The sequence below is a fragment of the Diceros bicornis genome, chromosome 5, assembly GCF_020826845.1.
Source record: "Diceros bicornis minor isolate mBicDic1 chromosome 5, mDicBic1.mat.cur, whole genome shotgun sequence".
NCBI classification, from domain to species: domain Eukaryota; kingdom Metazoa; phylum Chordata; class Mammalia; order Perissodactyla; family Rhinocerotidae; genus Diceros; species Diceros bicornis.
Window position 1 is genome coordinate 46,280,446 of NC_080744.1, and position 14,784 is coordinate 46,295,229.

At 35.3% G+C, this 14,784-nt stretch overlaps 1 protein-coding gene across 1 annotated transcript in view; it reads right to left on the minus strand.

Annotated features, from left to right (window-relative positions):
- Nucleotides 1-14,784, minus strand: part of ATP8B4 (ATPase phospholipid transporting 8B4 (putative)) — a 162,180-nt gene that overhangs the window by 68,977 nt on the left and 78,419 nt on the right. Inside the window, exons 8-10 of the mRNA XM_058540543.1 lie at nucleotides 13,194-13,237; nucleotides 9,919-10,084; nucleotides 1,973-2,161 (exon numbers count right to left, since the gene is read on the minus strand). Coding sequence (XP_058396526.1) covers nucleotides 1,973-2,161; nucleotides 9,919-10,084; nucleotides 13,194-13,237 — 399 coding nt within the window. The remainder of the gene's footprint in view (nucleotides 1-1,972; nucleotides 2,162-9,918; nucleotides 10,085-13,193; nucleotides 13,238-14,784) is intronic.

Consider the following 14,784-nt stretch of genomic DNA (forward strand, 5'->3'; position numbering starts at 1 on the left):
AGCCCTCCTGGTAGTTCTGATGGGAGCTAAAGTTTGAGAATCACTAGCCCAGGGAAATAAAGGAGATGGAGGTGTCAAAAGCAAGTGAGCTATAATAGGGGTTAAGAGACTAGACTTTGGAGAAAGACAAACCTGGGTTCAAATATTTGCTTTGCATCTTACCAGCTATGTAACAAGTTGTGTGACAATTTTGAGCAAGTCACTTAAAATCTTTGAGCTTTGATTTCCTCATCTCCTAAATAGGGGTAGCATACTGTTGCAAGAATTTAATAAGATAATTCACTGTAAAGTGTTCAGTGCACTGACAGGCATACATTAAAAGGTAATTATTAACAATTTTAATAAGGACTATACAAAGAACAATAGCCATGAGATAGATGAGGTAACCATAGTACAACCCGGCACAGAAGCCAGGAGAAGGCTGAGAATGTGTGTGGACCTCAGAGAGACTGAAGCTGAAGAGCTGTAGAGGAAGGTCACAGAACACAGACAATAGCTACCACCATGGGAGCGCTCAACATTATCCAAGAAGAGCACAAGAAGCGATAAGAGAAAAGGACACCAGCACTGAACAGTAGGATGGAGAGTGGTCAGCAAAGGAGCTTAAGAAAGAAAACAACAGGACAAGAGGAGAACAAGGAGCCAGTGAAGTCATAGAGGCCAAAAGAGGAGTGGTAAGAGAAGGTCAACAGTCTCAAATATCGCTAAGTTAAAAAGATAGATAGATGATAGATAGATAAGGAAGGCCATTGCACTGGGCAGTTGTGAGGCAACTGGCAACTTCTGAGAATGCATTCCTCCTTGAGAGGTAGAAGCAGAAGACCAAACCTAATGGGCTGAAAGAGAAAGAAGGGTGAGGAGAAAAAACTGACCTTGAGAAATTAAGCCCTGATGGAAAAAAGAAAACGGGGTGGCAAAATCAGTGGAGGTCAGAACATGGACAATATCTTTCAGGAAACCGGATGATAATAGGGCCATGGGCTGAAGAAAGAAGCCAGTGATAAAGAAGAAATCAAAGACGCGAGCAAGGGAGAAGGGAGCAAGGAAGGAAGGAAAAGGAATGGGACCAGGCAGAACCTTCAACTTTGAAAAGGAACAAGAGCAATTTTTCTCTAAGGCAGGAAAAAGAATGAGTAGTTATAGCTTGGAGATGAAGAAGGAAGATGGGGAAAAGAGTCAGTCAATGATGTGCATCGACTCCATTTTTTTTTTGGAGAAATAGGAGATGAATTTAGCTTCTAAGAGTGAAGGAGATCATGACAGGGCTGAGGACTTGAGGAAAGGGCAGAGGTTTAGAACATCTGTTATAAGGACTGGAAAAAGGAGCAAAGTAAGAATGAGAGGGACATTGAAGCAGCACTGAGCGTTAGCACAGAGTTAGGAAAGCAAGGAATTGTGCTATTAAATACAATATTAGGTGATCATCTCTAGCAATGCAGGTAAACAGAGGAAATGGATAATAATGAGAAGGCTGATGATGATGTTCACAAATCAACAATATCAACAGCAACTAGCATGTGCCAAGTAATGCAAGAACTCATCCTGAGCCAGCGTTGTGTAGAGATTAAGCGAATGGGCTTTGCAGTCAGAGTTCCCAGGTTTGAATCCCAGCTATTCCACTTCAAGCTCTGTGACCTTGGGAAAGTTACACAACCTCTCTGCGTCTCAGTTTTGTTATCTTTAAAATGGTCATAAAAATAATAGTGCTTACCTTATAGGGTTGTTGTGACAATTAAATCAGTTAATTCATGTAGAGCATTTAGAACAGTATTGGACACACAATAAGCCCTTGTTAAATGTTAGTTATACTTATTACTACAGTGTTGAGGCTGAGTTGAGGATGACAGTTCATAAAGTTACAAAAATATCACAACTCTCAATGTATAACCAAGAGTGAAACCATCCCTGAGAAGCATCAATATAACCACAGTACTATCAAAAGACCAAAAATAATCTCAGTTACCAACCATACCTATGACAGACATCCTTTTTCTGATATTGTTGAAATCCAAAAAGGCAAGCAATTGGTAAGTAACTAGTGTTCCCAATTCTTCTATGGTTATCGTCTCTGGGGTCCGAGACTTAAAAATGAACCCAAAATTTCTTGCAGCAGTCACTAGAGCCCCTTCATCAGGTGACTGAACTTGGTAAACCAGCTGTCCTAAAAGGAAAAGAAACAAATGTATTAAACAACCAAAACAGTATATTAAAGAAAAAGGGCAAAGAAACAAATGTATTAATACTAAGTAAAATTAAATGTAGTAATAACTAACATTCATAGAATGCCAATACCAACTCCAACTCATTCTATAACAGCTAACTCACATGTCAGCTCTAGAAATCAGACCTTTTCTACTCACAAACCAGCTGGACCAGGTGCCTGTCCTGTGGGATATCACAGGACACCATGCATACCACCATCATAGCCCTGGTCATCTTAAGGAAAATACCCATTCCTGAGTCTGCCTCTCCACTATGCTGACAGTTTCTTAGGTCAGAGACCATATGTTTGTATTTTCAGTGACTAGAGGTGTGCCATGAAAGTTTCACAAACTAAAACACTTAACGTATATTAACTTACATAATCCTCATGGCAAGCCTTGAGGATTATTAAAATTATTAGTTCCATTTTATACTGGTGAAACCTATACCTGAAGACTTTATGTGATTTTGGCAAGATCACACAACCAAGAGTGATGGAGAAAATATTCCAAATTCCACTTCAGTCTGCCACTAACGACGACTTTATGAGAACACATACAAGAAATCCCTTGAAATGTAAGGAATGAAACCAGGATGTTAATTCTTGGTACCTGATATTGTGTATGTGTTGGAGTCGGGGTAAGAGGGGAGAGGAGAGAAAAAGAATAAAGTAAGCAAAAAAATCCATAAAAATACAGTTTAAAAAACAGTCCATCTGTATAAAGTAAACCCTTCTATAGAAAATTATATTATCTTTTTACATAAAAATAAATTAGAAAAAGTAGGCAGAGCTAGATCCATATTTACTGATTTATAGTGATGTCCAAGATAAATTAAGAAAACAATTTGCATATTAATGTATGTACTATGATTTATTTTCATTAAAAACAAACAAACCTTCTACATATCTTCACATATTCATATATATATGAGCAAATGGAAAGAGTGAAATGATGCACACCAAACGTTACCATTGGTTACCCTTGTAGGGGTGAGATTAGAGGAGTTCAGGGAAGAAATTATTAGCTTTGTCTTTATAAATCTTTGTATTATATGGTTTCACTTGATACAATAGGCATAAATTAATTTTTGAAATTCAAAAAAGGAAAAAAATTAAAGCAATTACTTGATTTACCTAGGAAATGATATAATAACTTCCACTTCTGGTGACCTGGTGAACTGGATACCAGGATTAACCTCCCCTGCTACTAACAACTACAGATTCTGTATAAAATATTTTAGTATTTTTCAATGCATTCATGAACTGGCAAGAAAGCAAGAATTATTCAGAGAGAAATAGAATACAAATGGACTAAAGGATGCACTGTAGCCAGCTTTTGTCTTGAGGTCATTTTCTGAACCAGGAGAACTCGATCATTGGTTTCCAGACTCTCAGGGCTTGGGTCAGAGAAGACATGGCCCAGGGTAAGAAGTCTAACAGGAGACTACTTCTTAAAAATGGGTTCCCAAAAGGCTACTCTCTCAGAATAAGGGTAAATTGGAAATCAGTGCCCCCTTTAAGAGTGCCTGTAAGGAAGAGTGCCTATCTATAAATGGAAAGAAAAAAAAAATCTCCGCTAAAAATATATAATCAAAGACTGACTCTCATGCATATTTGCATCCTAAATTCACAATATCTGGGACTCGAAAAAAATCAAGCTGAAAATTTAGTTTAATATGTTCCTACATTAGAGCACTGACTGGCAAATGCTAATCTTTTCTGGAGGAATCAGCCTTCATCTCATGACCCAAGGAATTTCTAGAAATAAAATTCCAAATAAAACGGTCATCTCACAGTGAAAAATCATTAAAACCACAATAAATAAGACACAATTAGAACCAACAGAAAGAACAAAGACAATAAAATCTGCAAAAACTTTAGATATTGGAATTCTCAGAAATAGCACATACAAATATTTAATGGATTTCAAGAAATAAAAGAGGCATGAAATTAAGGAGATTTGAAAAAGAATTAAAGACCTTGTAGAAATTAAAAATCAAAAAGTGCAAATTAGATACTAATGGAGAATTAGTGTACTGGAAAAAAAATAGAGAAAATTCCAGAATATATCCAAAAAAGACAAAGAAATGGAAAAATGAGAAAATTGTTAAAAGACATAGAGAGTAGAGTGAAAATATCTGACATTGAAGATCTAATATGAGAGGGAAAATGAATCAGAGGCAATACTTGAAGAACTATATGGCTGAGGAAAGTCCAGAAGCGATAAAAGACGACGTCTTATAGATTCAGGAATCTCAGTGAATCCCAAGCAATATAAATTCTTTAATAATTCTCACCTGTACTAAGAACATAAAAGATGAAGAAATCTTAAAAGTAGCCAGGGAAAAAAGACTCATTACCTTCAAGCCACAATTAGACTGACAGATAACATACAGTAACAGACATAGCAGCCAGAATACAGGGCAATATCTTCAATGCGCTGAGAGAAAATTGTCATTGTAAATTTCTACACACAGCAAAACATCATTCAGGAATAAAGATGAAATAAAATTGTTTTCAAACAAGGTTTTTGAGAGTTTACTCTCAGTAGGCTCTCCCTAAAGGGAATTCTAAAAAATATGCTTTAGGTAGCATATACGCTACCTAAAGATCAGATGTGGTACAAGCATTAAAGAGCATACATGTTAATAAGTACATGGATAAATCTAAGCAAACACTGAGTATAAAAACAATAAAAATAACATCTTGCGGGATTAAAAAAGAAAATACATGACAAGAGTACTATACAAGTCAGGACAGTTTGATTAGTATTGAAGAATTCTAGGTCTTCATTTTGTTCAAAAGAAGGCTTAGGCTTTGATAAGTTAATTATGCTAAAATTTCTAGGCTAACCACTAAAAGAATACAAATAAGTGTATATTATTTTCAAAGAAGCAGAAGTAAAAATAAACTAAATCCATAAGACAAAAAAATAAGAGACTAAGAGACAAAAGATGGGGCAAATAAAAAATATAAAACAAGATAGTAGAAATAAATCTATCAATAATTATATATTAAACACCTAAAATCTAAATATATCAATAATCAATAAAGGTAACTGGATTAAATATTCCATTTAACCTTGGTTTTGTCAAACTAGATATTCTTTTTAAATGTCAAAAATATGCCATTTAGGGGCCGGCCTGGTGGCGCAAGCGGTTGAGTTTGCGCGCTCCACTGCAGCGGCCCGGGGTTCGCCGGTTCGGATCCCAGGCACGCACCAATGCACCGCTTGTCGGGCCATGCTGTGGCGGCGTCCCATATAAAGTGGAGGAAGATGGGCATGGATGTTAGCCCAGGGCCAGTCTTCCTCAGCAAAAAAAGAGAGAGGAGGATTGGCAGATGTTAGCACAGGGCTGATCTCCTCACAAAAAAAAAAAAAAAAAAAAATGCCATTTACAAGAGATGATTTAAAACAAAGAAAAAGATAGAGTGGCAGGAAAGAGTGAGAAAAGCTAAACAATGTGAATACTAACAAAAGGAAAACATATATAACTATATTATTATCAGACAGAATAAACTTTAAGGCAAAAATATTACTAGAGATAAAGAGGATCGATATATACTAACAGAAGTTTTAATTTAAAGAAGACATGTCTAAACTAGCATCTAACTAATAACATGACCATAAAGCAAACACTGACCGAACTACAACTAGAAATAGACCATGTACCTATATTATAGTTGATGATTTTAACATACTCTCATTAACTGAGAAATCAAGTAGTCAAAATAATCCACTGAGGTAGAAGATTGAACAATACAATTAACAAACATTATCTAATGGATATATTTAGAACTCAGTACCCAATAACTGTAGAACGCACATTCATTTCAAAAGCACACATAAAACATTTATGGAAATTGAATACTACCAGGCCATAGAGCAAGCTTCAAAAAATTTTAAAAGACTGATATAATAAGGCAATAAGAAAAAAAACTTCTATATTTTTTATCTCTTTAATTGCCAACCACTAAAACAGAAAAAAAAAAACCCTATTGAAGCACTTGTACTTTCCACTTTCCTACTTCTGAAATTTCATCCTGACAAAGGGAAAGAGAACATCAACTTCCCTCAGTGATTTCTCCATGAAACAAACAGTACACACTTAAAATAAAAGCAACACCCTCAACTACAAATTATACAATTAGATAATTTTGTTTTCTAGATTTAGGTTCTGTCCGTTTCCATAACTAACATTTATATAAGAAAAGTTTATATTTTTTAATGTACTTTAACATACACGGACTTAAGTTATCTATCCTATAATTAAAGCTTTAAATGGAGAGCAAATGTAATTTCCTCTTACTCAGTGATGTAATCCTTCACTTAGAATGTAATATCTCAAAGCAAGAGACAGAAATAGCTGAAAGGATACATAACATTTACCTCTCTTCACTTCAAAATGCCCTTATATGGCAGAAGAAATATTAGCCAATATCCACTAGAATGGGTAAAATTTAAGAGTGGTAATATTAAATATTGGTAAGAATGTGAAGGTACTGGAACTCTTATACATTGATGGTAAGAATGTAAAATGATACAATCATTTCTGGAAAATAGTTGGACAGTTTCTTATAAAGTTAAACATACCTACACTGTGATCTGGCAATTTCCATTCCCAAGTATTTACCAAAAACAAATTTGTTAAATATTATTTTTAAGGAAATAAAAATGTTTATGGAAGCTTTACTTATAACAACTCAAAGCTGGAAACAACCCAAATGTGCATGAACAAAGGAATGGAAAAAAAATGTAGCATATTCACACAACGGAATATTACTCAGTAATGAAAAGAGAATGCAATAAAAAAAGAATGAAATATTGATTGATACAACAACATGGATGAATGACAAAAACATTACGTTGTGTGAAAAAAGCCAGACACAAAAGAACATATATTGTATGATTCCATTTATATGAAGTACAAGAACGAGAAAAACTTATCTTCAATGATAGGAATTAGGGCAGTGGTTGGTTGGGCAGGGGTTGGGGGTATGGACTGGAAAGGGACATGAGTAATCTTTCTGGAATGATGGAAAAGATTTATGCCTCGATCAGCGTGGTGGCTTCATGGGTATATATAATTGTCAAAAATCATCAAACAATACACTTAAGATCTGTTTCATTCATCTAATTACATCATAATATGAAAAATTTTTAAATGATACCAGAAAAGAAGAATGAAAATCACCAGTAAACTAGAAATTTGAGAAATGGCTGCAAGATAAAAAATAGATTTGATCAATAAAGAAATAAAAGGGAGGGGCCAGCCTGGTGGCGCAAGCGGTTAAGTGCGCACTCTGCTGCAGCGGCCTGGGGTTCACCGGTTTGAATCCCGGGCACACACCGACACACCGACACACCACTTGTCAAGCCATGCTGTGGCAGTGTCCCATATAAAGTGGAGGAAGATGGGCATGGATGTTAGCCCAGGGCCAGTCTTCCTCAGCAAAAAAAAAAAAAAAAAAAAAAGAGGAGGATTGGCAGATGTTAGCTCAGGGCCGATCTTCCTCACAAAAGAAAAAAAAAGAAATAAAAGGAAAAAACACAGCTCAAAGCATTTGCGATTGAAAATGAATACAGAGGTAAGGGCAACACCAAAGATCCTCCAGGGCCGGCCCGGTGGCGCAAGCGGTTAAGTGTGCATGCTCCGCTGCGGCAGCCCGGGGTTTGCCGGTTTGAATCCCAGGAGCACACCAACGCACTGCTTGTCAAGCCATGCTGTGGCGGCATCCCATATAAAGTAGAGGAAGATGGGCATGGATGTTAGCCCAGGGCCAGTCTTCCTCAGCAAAAAAAAAAAAAAAAAGAAGAGGAGGAGTGGCAGATGTTAACTCAGGGCCGATCTTCCTCACAAAAAAAAAAAATCTTCCAAACTCAAAGGGAACAAATAAGAAGTGCAGAAGTGGTCTTGGGCATCATTAGTAAAATTAGTTGAAGAATTCCACTCAGCACTCGGGACCATTTGGGCTCCTCCTCCTGCCAGCTGACTCTGAAAAATAGGCTACAGTGACATTTGCCCCCAGGATAAAACCTTGACAATGCTCTGCCACATAAAGTGTATAATCTACCTAAGGAAACAAAGATCTGAGTGCTGGGGCTGGAGACCAAAACTGAGAAGAGCCTGAAGTGGCTTCAGGATTCCACAAGGCTAAGACAAAGAAAAAGAGGGAAAGGAACTCTATGACTCTGATATTCTCTTCCAGGCCAGGCCTCAAGTACAACTCTCTCTCAAATGGGGGCTCTGGCACAGAATCCTAGCACTAGATCTGAAAAAGTAAGATAGTTAACCCCAGGTAGCCTATGAATCTGAGGAGGGAGGGACCCCCACACCCAGAAGACGAGCTATGTGTTCTGCATCTCCCACAATCTTGGGAGACAGGCCACCATAGTCATCTACATTCACCAAGAGGCAAGCAGGGATTCTCAAACACAACTAAGAACAGGCAACCACAAATTATCCAGCACTCAAGAACAACATGAAAATTAGACACAAACCTCAGAAAGCACCATTCCATAAAATGAAACATAACAGAGGAAACAAAAGAAAATTTCAAATTAACTATAATTAATATCCTTGAAGAGATCTAAGAAAATATCATAACATTAAAATAAAAACAGATTGCTATTAAAAGAAAAGAATTTTGGAAATGAAATAAACTCAAAGGCAGAGATAAAAGAAACTCACTTAAAGGCATTGTGATATCCTCAAATGAAAATATAATAAATTATTATTGGAATTAGTATTATAAAGACCAGTTTAAATCATAAATATAATTATGAATCCTGACAGCAATTAAAACCAGAGGAATGGGTTAGTCTAGCATTATCAAAGACAAAACTATGGTTTGAATGTAGTCCCAATGAGGAAAAAAAAGAAAATAAATATATATAGAGACAGAGAGAAAACATATACACAAGTGTATGTATGCACATATATATATACACACACATATATCACACACACATACACAGTCTATAGTCTACATGGAATAAATTTCACTTCTGAGTTGAAATTACTTGGGTGGTAATTTGTACTCAATAGTGGGTAACAGAAAGAAAGAAAACTTGTAAAGGGAATAGATTGCAATCGATTGGAGCAAGAAGCCAATTCACCATACCATTAGCTACCTGCCTCATCACTTTAATGTTCAAGCGGCCCAGCTGATTTTGTTCTATTCTACAAAACCTGAGCTCTAAACAATCATCTTACTAGCGTGAGAACTTGTTCATAATAGTGACTAAATAATAATATTCTACTATCAGTGTAAATCTATCCCCATTACTGGGAAAATTCATTCTAAGCATATATGCCTGATGGGCATCTGCATCTATTAGATGTGCAAGTTACTAACAAGAGATTAGTGACTCAACTGTATTTCCCTATTTGTCCTGGCTACTAGGAAGCTCACAGTCAAACAGAGTGCTCAATCGTAAGAAGTATTTCATGCCCTTTAACTGGCGTATTTGGGCCCTCATCTTTCCATTGCTCCTACTTCTTTGTCTTTGTCTTTTTCTTTCCCTTTAAGTTTCTCCATATTTTTTGGAAAACATTTAGGATATAAATAAATACAAAGAAAAGCTAGTAAGAGGTAAACCTCTTATTCAATGCTGTACTTTTAATTAGAAAAACCTTCCAAACATTTGTAATAAAAATATCAGTTCTGATTTAAAAAACAAGGCTCACCACTCAGACACGCTTTCCACTTACCTGCACTATTTTCCTCCGACATTACGGTGTGGCAGAGCGCAAGTAACCTAAGGAATTCATGTACTTTGGGATCACCCAGTTTAATGGATTCCATCAGACGTTGGTCAAAGAACTCAAGTGTTCTATCTGCTTGGGGGTTGACTGAGAAATCCACAGGCTCTTTTTTCTGTAGGAGAACAACAAAAGAACTACAGACCTCATTCCAATAAGAATCTTTTAAAATTCAAAAACATTTCCTCTACGTATTTTTAGTGCTCGTATGATGTTCCTCAAATATCTGGCACTAAAATGGCTTTCTGTTTCCTCATTACTGTTAAATTATCTTCTCATTTCAGAGCCACGCACCAAAGCAGTGAACCCAAAAGCATAGGGGGAAGAAAAATATCCTGTACAGATCGTCAAATGCTTTTTGGAACTCCAAAATACAAAGAAGCCCCGAAAACTGCAAGTTTTTTCCAAAACCTATTCGATGGCAACACATGACCCGACTTGAATTCATTTTGGCAGCAAAATCTGACCTGGAATGATATGTGACTAATTATAGACTTCTTTTATTCTACTTAGTAAGAATTAATAGTCTCTGATGCAAAAATATTAATGTGTTTCATTACAGAGTACTTTCTCAGATCTCATTGGAGATATTGCATAATATAATGACAGAATTAAAATCAGGATTTTGAAGAGATGTTTGCACTCACATGTGCAGCATTATTCACAATATCCAAGAGGTAGAAACAATGTAAATATCCATCAACAGACGAATGAATAAAGAATATGTGGTATATACATATAGTGGAATATTAGTAAACAATAAAAAAAGAAGGAAATCCTGTCTTTATGCTACAACGTGAATGAACCTCAAGGGTACTACACTAAGTAAAATAAGCCAGTCACGAAAGAACAAATACTGCATGATTCCAATTATATGAGCTATCTAAAGTCATAAAACTCATAGAAACAGAAAATACAATGGTGGTTTCAAGGGGCTGGAAGAATAGGGAAAAGAGGAATTGCTGTTTAATGAGTACGGAGTTTCAATCACGCAAGATGAAAAAGTTCTGGAGTTCATAATAAAAATGTAACCACTATGGAACCAATGCACCCCAAAGAAGCATCAATACTCTCTCTCATCCAACAAAGATTTCAGGCTATACAGGAGCTAGAGAGAGAGAGAGATTATCAGAACACTTTAATTAACCTCTTTAATCCAAACAGATAAATATAAATAACAGATAAATAATGAAACAGAAGACCTAAATAATATAATTAGTAAGCTAGATGACATCTAGCTAATTTTATACCTTGAAAACAGAATCTATATATGCTTTCTTTTTAAGGACTCTGGAACATGGACAACAATTGATCATATTAAGCCACAAAGAAACCCTTAGTAAATTCCAGAAAGTAGAAATAACAAAAATATATTCTTTTATTAAAAGTACAGTAAAGTTGGGGGGGGAAGCCCCTAACACTTTGAAATTTTAGAACTCTTCCTTAAAAATTTATGTTTTAATGAGGATATGTAAATTGATATGACAAAAATAAAGATACTTTAATAAACTACATACCAAAATCCATCTGATAAAATTAAAGCAGTGTTCAAAGGAAAATTACTAACCATAAATATTTGTATAAAAAAATAAAAATAAACGCTAAGCATCCAAGTATGAAGTCAGGAAAAGAACAAAAGAAATCTAAGGAATGAAGAAAGAAGGCATTAATAAAGATAAAAGCAGAACTTACTAATTAAAACACAAGCAAAAAAATAATATAAATAAATCCAAAATCTATACTTTTTTGTGGGAGAAAGGGACAACTTTCTAATGCAATAAAGACAGGAAAAGAATAAGAAAAACAAAAAATAAGAAATGATAAAAGGAAATAGCCACAGATAAAGAGGAAATTAAAAGAATCATAAGAGATTTCTTTGCTCAACTCTTTGCAAATAAATCTGAAAATCCTATTGAATTGGATAACATTCTAGGAAAATAAAATTTTCCAAACCATTCCAGAAGAGATAGAAATTCTAAACAGATAACCACTATAGAAAAGAAAAGAAAGAACATTATCAAAGGGCTACCACCCCAAACAGCACCAAGTCCACATGATTTTATGAAACCTTTAAGGCACAGATCATTTTGATGTTATATAAACTGTCCCACAAAGTATTAAGGAAAAAGTATTCTCTTTCTAAAACAAATATAACTGGTAGCAAAACAAACATCACTCTTCAAATGAACATTGAGGACCAATGTTTTACAAATACCAGTGCACATATCTAAAGAAAGCATTAACAAACAGAATCTAGTAGCTCATGGAAAAAACAATTTAACGTGACAAGTGACATTTGTTCCCAGAAACCATGGATGGATGATAATCCAATAGAAAAGTGGGTAAAAAATTACAAACTAGAAGTATACAGAAAAGGAAATACAATAAGCTTGTGAAAATATGAAAACATATTCAACCTCACTCATGATAAGAGAAATTAACATTAGAACCATATTGATATAGCGATTTTCACATAGTTTTTGTCAATGATCAAAAACTTTGATAAAACATTGTGTTGGTGAGGGCAGGGCAGAGCAGCACTCTTCCACAGCACTTGTGGCTGGGTAAATTGGCATAAATTCTAAAGAGGGCAATTTGGCAATATTTATCAAATTACAAATGCCTATAACTTTTGACTTAGCCATTCCTTTTCTAAAAATGGAACTTGTCAGAGAATATAAGATCCATGTGAAATAACATATGTACACACTTATTTTACTGCATTATTTTATTTCTGCTTATTTTGTTATTTTTGCTGTGTTCCTTACTAGCAAAATATTGGAAATATCCTGAATGTCCTTTAGTGTCTCCTTAAATAAATTATGGAACATCGATATAACAAAATACTATTCAGCCATTAAATAGAATAAGGGAGCACATTTTTTTTCTTTATTGATTTAGAAAGATCTTCAAGATGCATTGTTGAGAAAGTAAGTTGAAGAACAGTATGTATAGTATGCTACCACCTACCTAAAAAATGGAGCAATATCTCTATTGCTTATACATAAATATCTCTAAAAGAGTGAAAAACAGAGGGAACTCTGTGGTTGGGGAACATGGATGAGGACAAATTTTGAACCATATGAACCTTTTTTTTTTTAATGTTATGCATTAAGTATCTCATCTGGTCATAACAGAAATCAGGCCTCTAGGAACTCATCATTTTTTAAAGGCATGTGCAATTTGAAATTAAAGGTAAGAATGAAATTTTATCACCTCCACACCTTAGTTATGTCTGTCTTCTGACCCAGGTCATCATGCACTTCACCTGCCAAAATAAAAGCTGAGAATTAAAAATAAATGAAATTGAAACTAGATTTAGACATTTAGTTTTAAGGAATACACTTATTGATTACAGCACCACTACTAGACGGCATTAAGAGTTCAAAAGTGGACTTTTTAGGAGTGTTTTCAAACTGTAACCCTAGACATGGCAATTAACATAGAGATTCACGTTTGCCCAAGATAGAACTAAAATGCAGTATGCATTAAAAGAAAATACAAAGCTTGCAATCATGTTTTTCTGTAAATTTTATCATTCTGTTGTTACATTATCTATAACGTTTACAAGAGGCAAATTTTTGTCTTTCACTTGATCCCCACTGTTGGGAAATCCAAAATTATATCCTAGGCACACCAATTCTCATCAATGCTAGAGCTTGGTGAGTACATCTTTGTCTATCTTGGTTCAGGCCAGATACATCTGTGTAATATCAAGGTCAAATTAGTATGTAAACTTGAAACATCAGTGCCTTCTGCAGGCAGAGAACATAGCCACCTATGTGCCAGATAGTTAAAAATACTTTTCTTAGTATAAAACCGATATGTGCTTATTGTAGATATAGCAGAAAATATAGGATGTTTACAGTAGAAAATAAAAATTACTAATAGTGTCACCACCCAGAGATAACCCATATTTGTAGAGTTTTCTTCCAGTTGATTTTGTGTGTGTGTGTGTACACATATTCATCATACTGTTCATAAATTTCTGGTTCCTGGTGTTTTTCAACCACTTAAAAAAGAATTTCTCTGGCTATTAAAACTTCTTTGTGAATGAATCTAATTTTGAAAGATGTATAATAGTCCACATAGCATAATTTATTTTAGCTTTTCCCTATTTGGAGGCCTTTAAGATTTTTCTAGTTTTTGCTTGGCACTTGAAAGTTTAACACTATGTGCCAGGACTATATTTTTTGTAATAATAATAAGAGTTCCTTGCATCAATTCTGCGTCAGGCACTTACATTATCACTAATTTTTTTAACAAACTCGCCAGATGAAGATGTTCCTTCCTGTTTTATGGAAGAGGGAAGTGAGGAACTGAGCTCGAGGTGACAAGACTCCAGCAGAGCCAGAGCGGGTTTCTGAACCCAAGTCTCTCTCTTTTCACTACACATTTCTATGACTCAAAAAGCACTGGACAAAGACTTATTCATTGTTTTTCTGGGGCACAGGTCTAAATCCGGAATGCTGTGGGGCTGCATGTGGGAGGAGTCTCTGAGCTGGTGAATGAACCTAGCCAAGCCCCTGGAATGTAAATCTCAAACTCACCGTGGTTATGTTCCAGTCATTACCCCACCGGCAGTAATTCTAACAAATGGTAAAAACAAACAAAGCTGTCTTTGGGTAAAATGGTCCCCCAAAAGAAAGCTCATTTTTAGGACTGGTGATGGAAGTGAAGAAAAATTAAAGAAGTCTAAGAAAATAATAGTTCTGAGTCAGAAAATAGAAGATTTAGATAAATCGGAGTAGACTGTCAAATTTTCCCAAGCCATGGATCTATGGTATAAACAAGACCAACTTGTATGAAAACAAG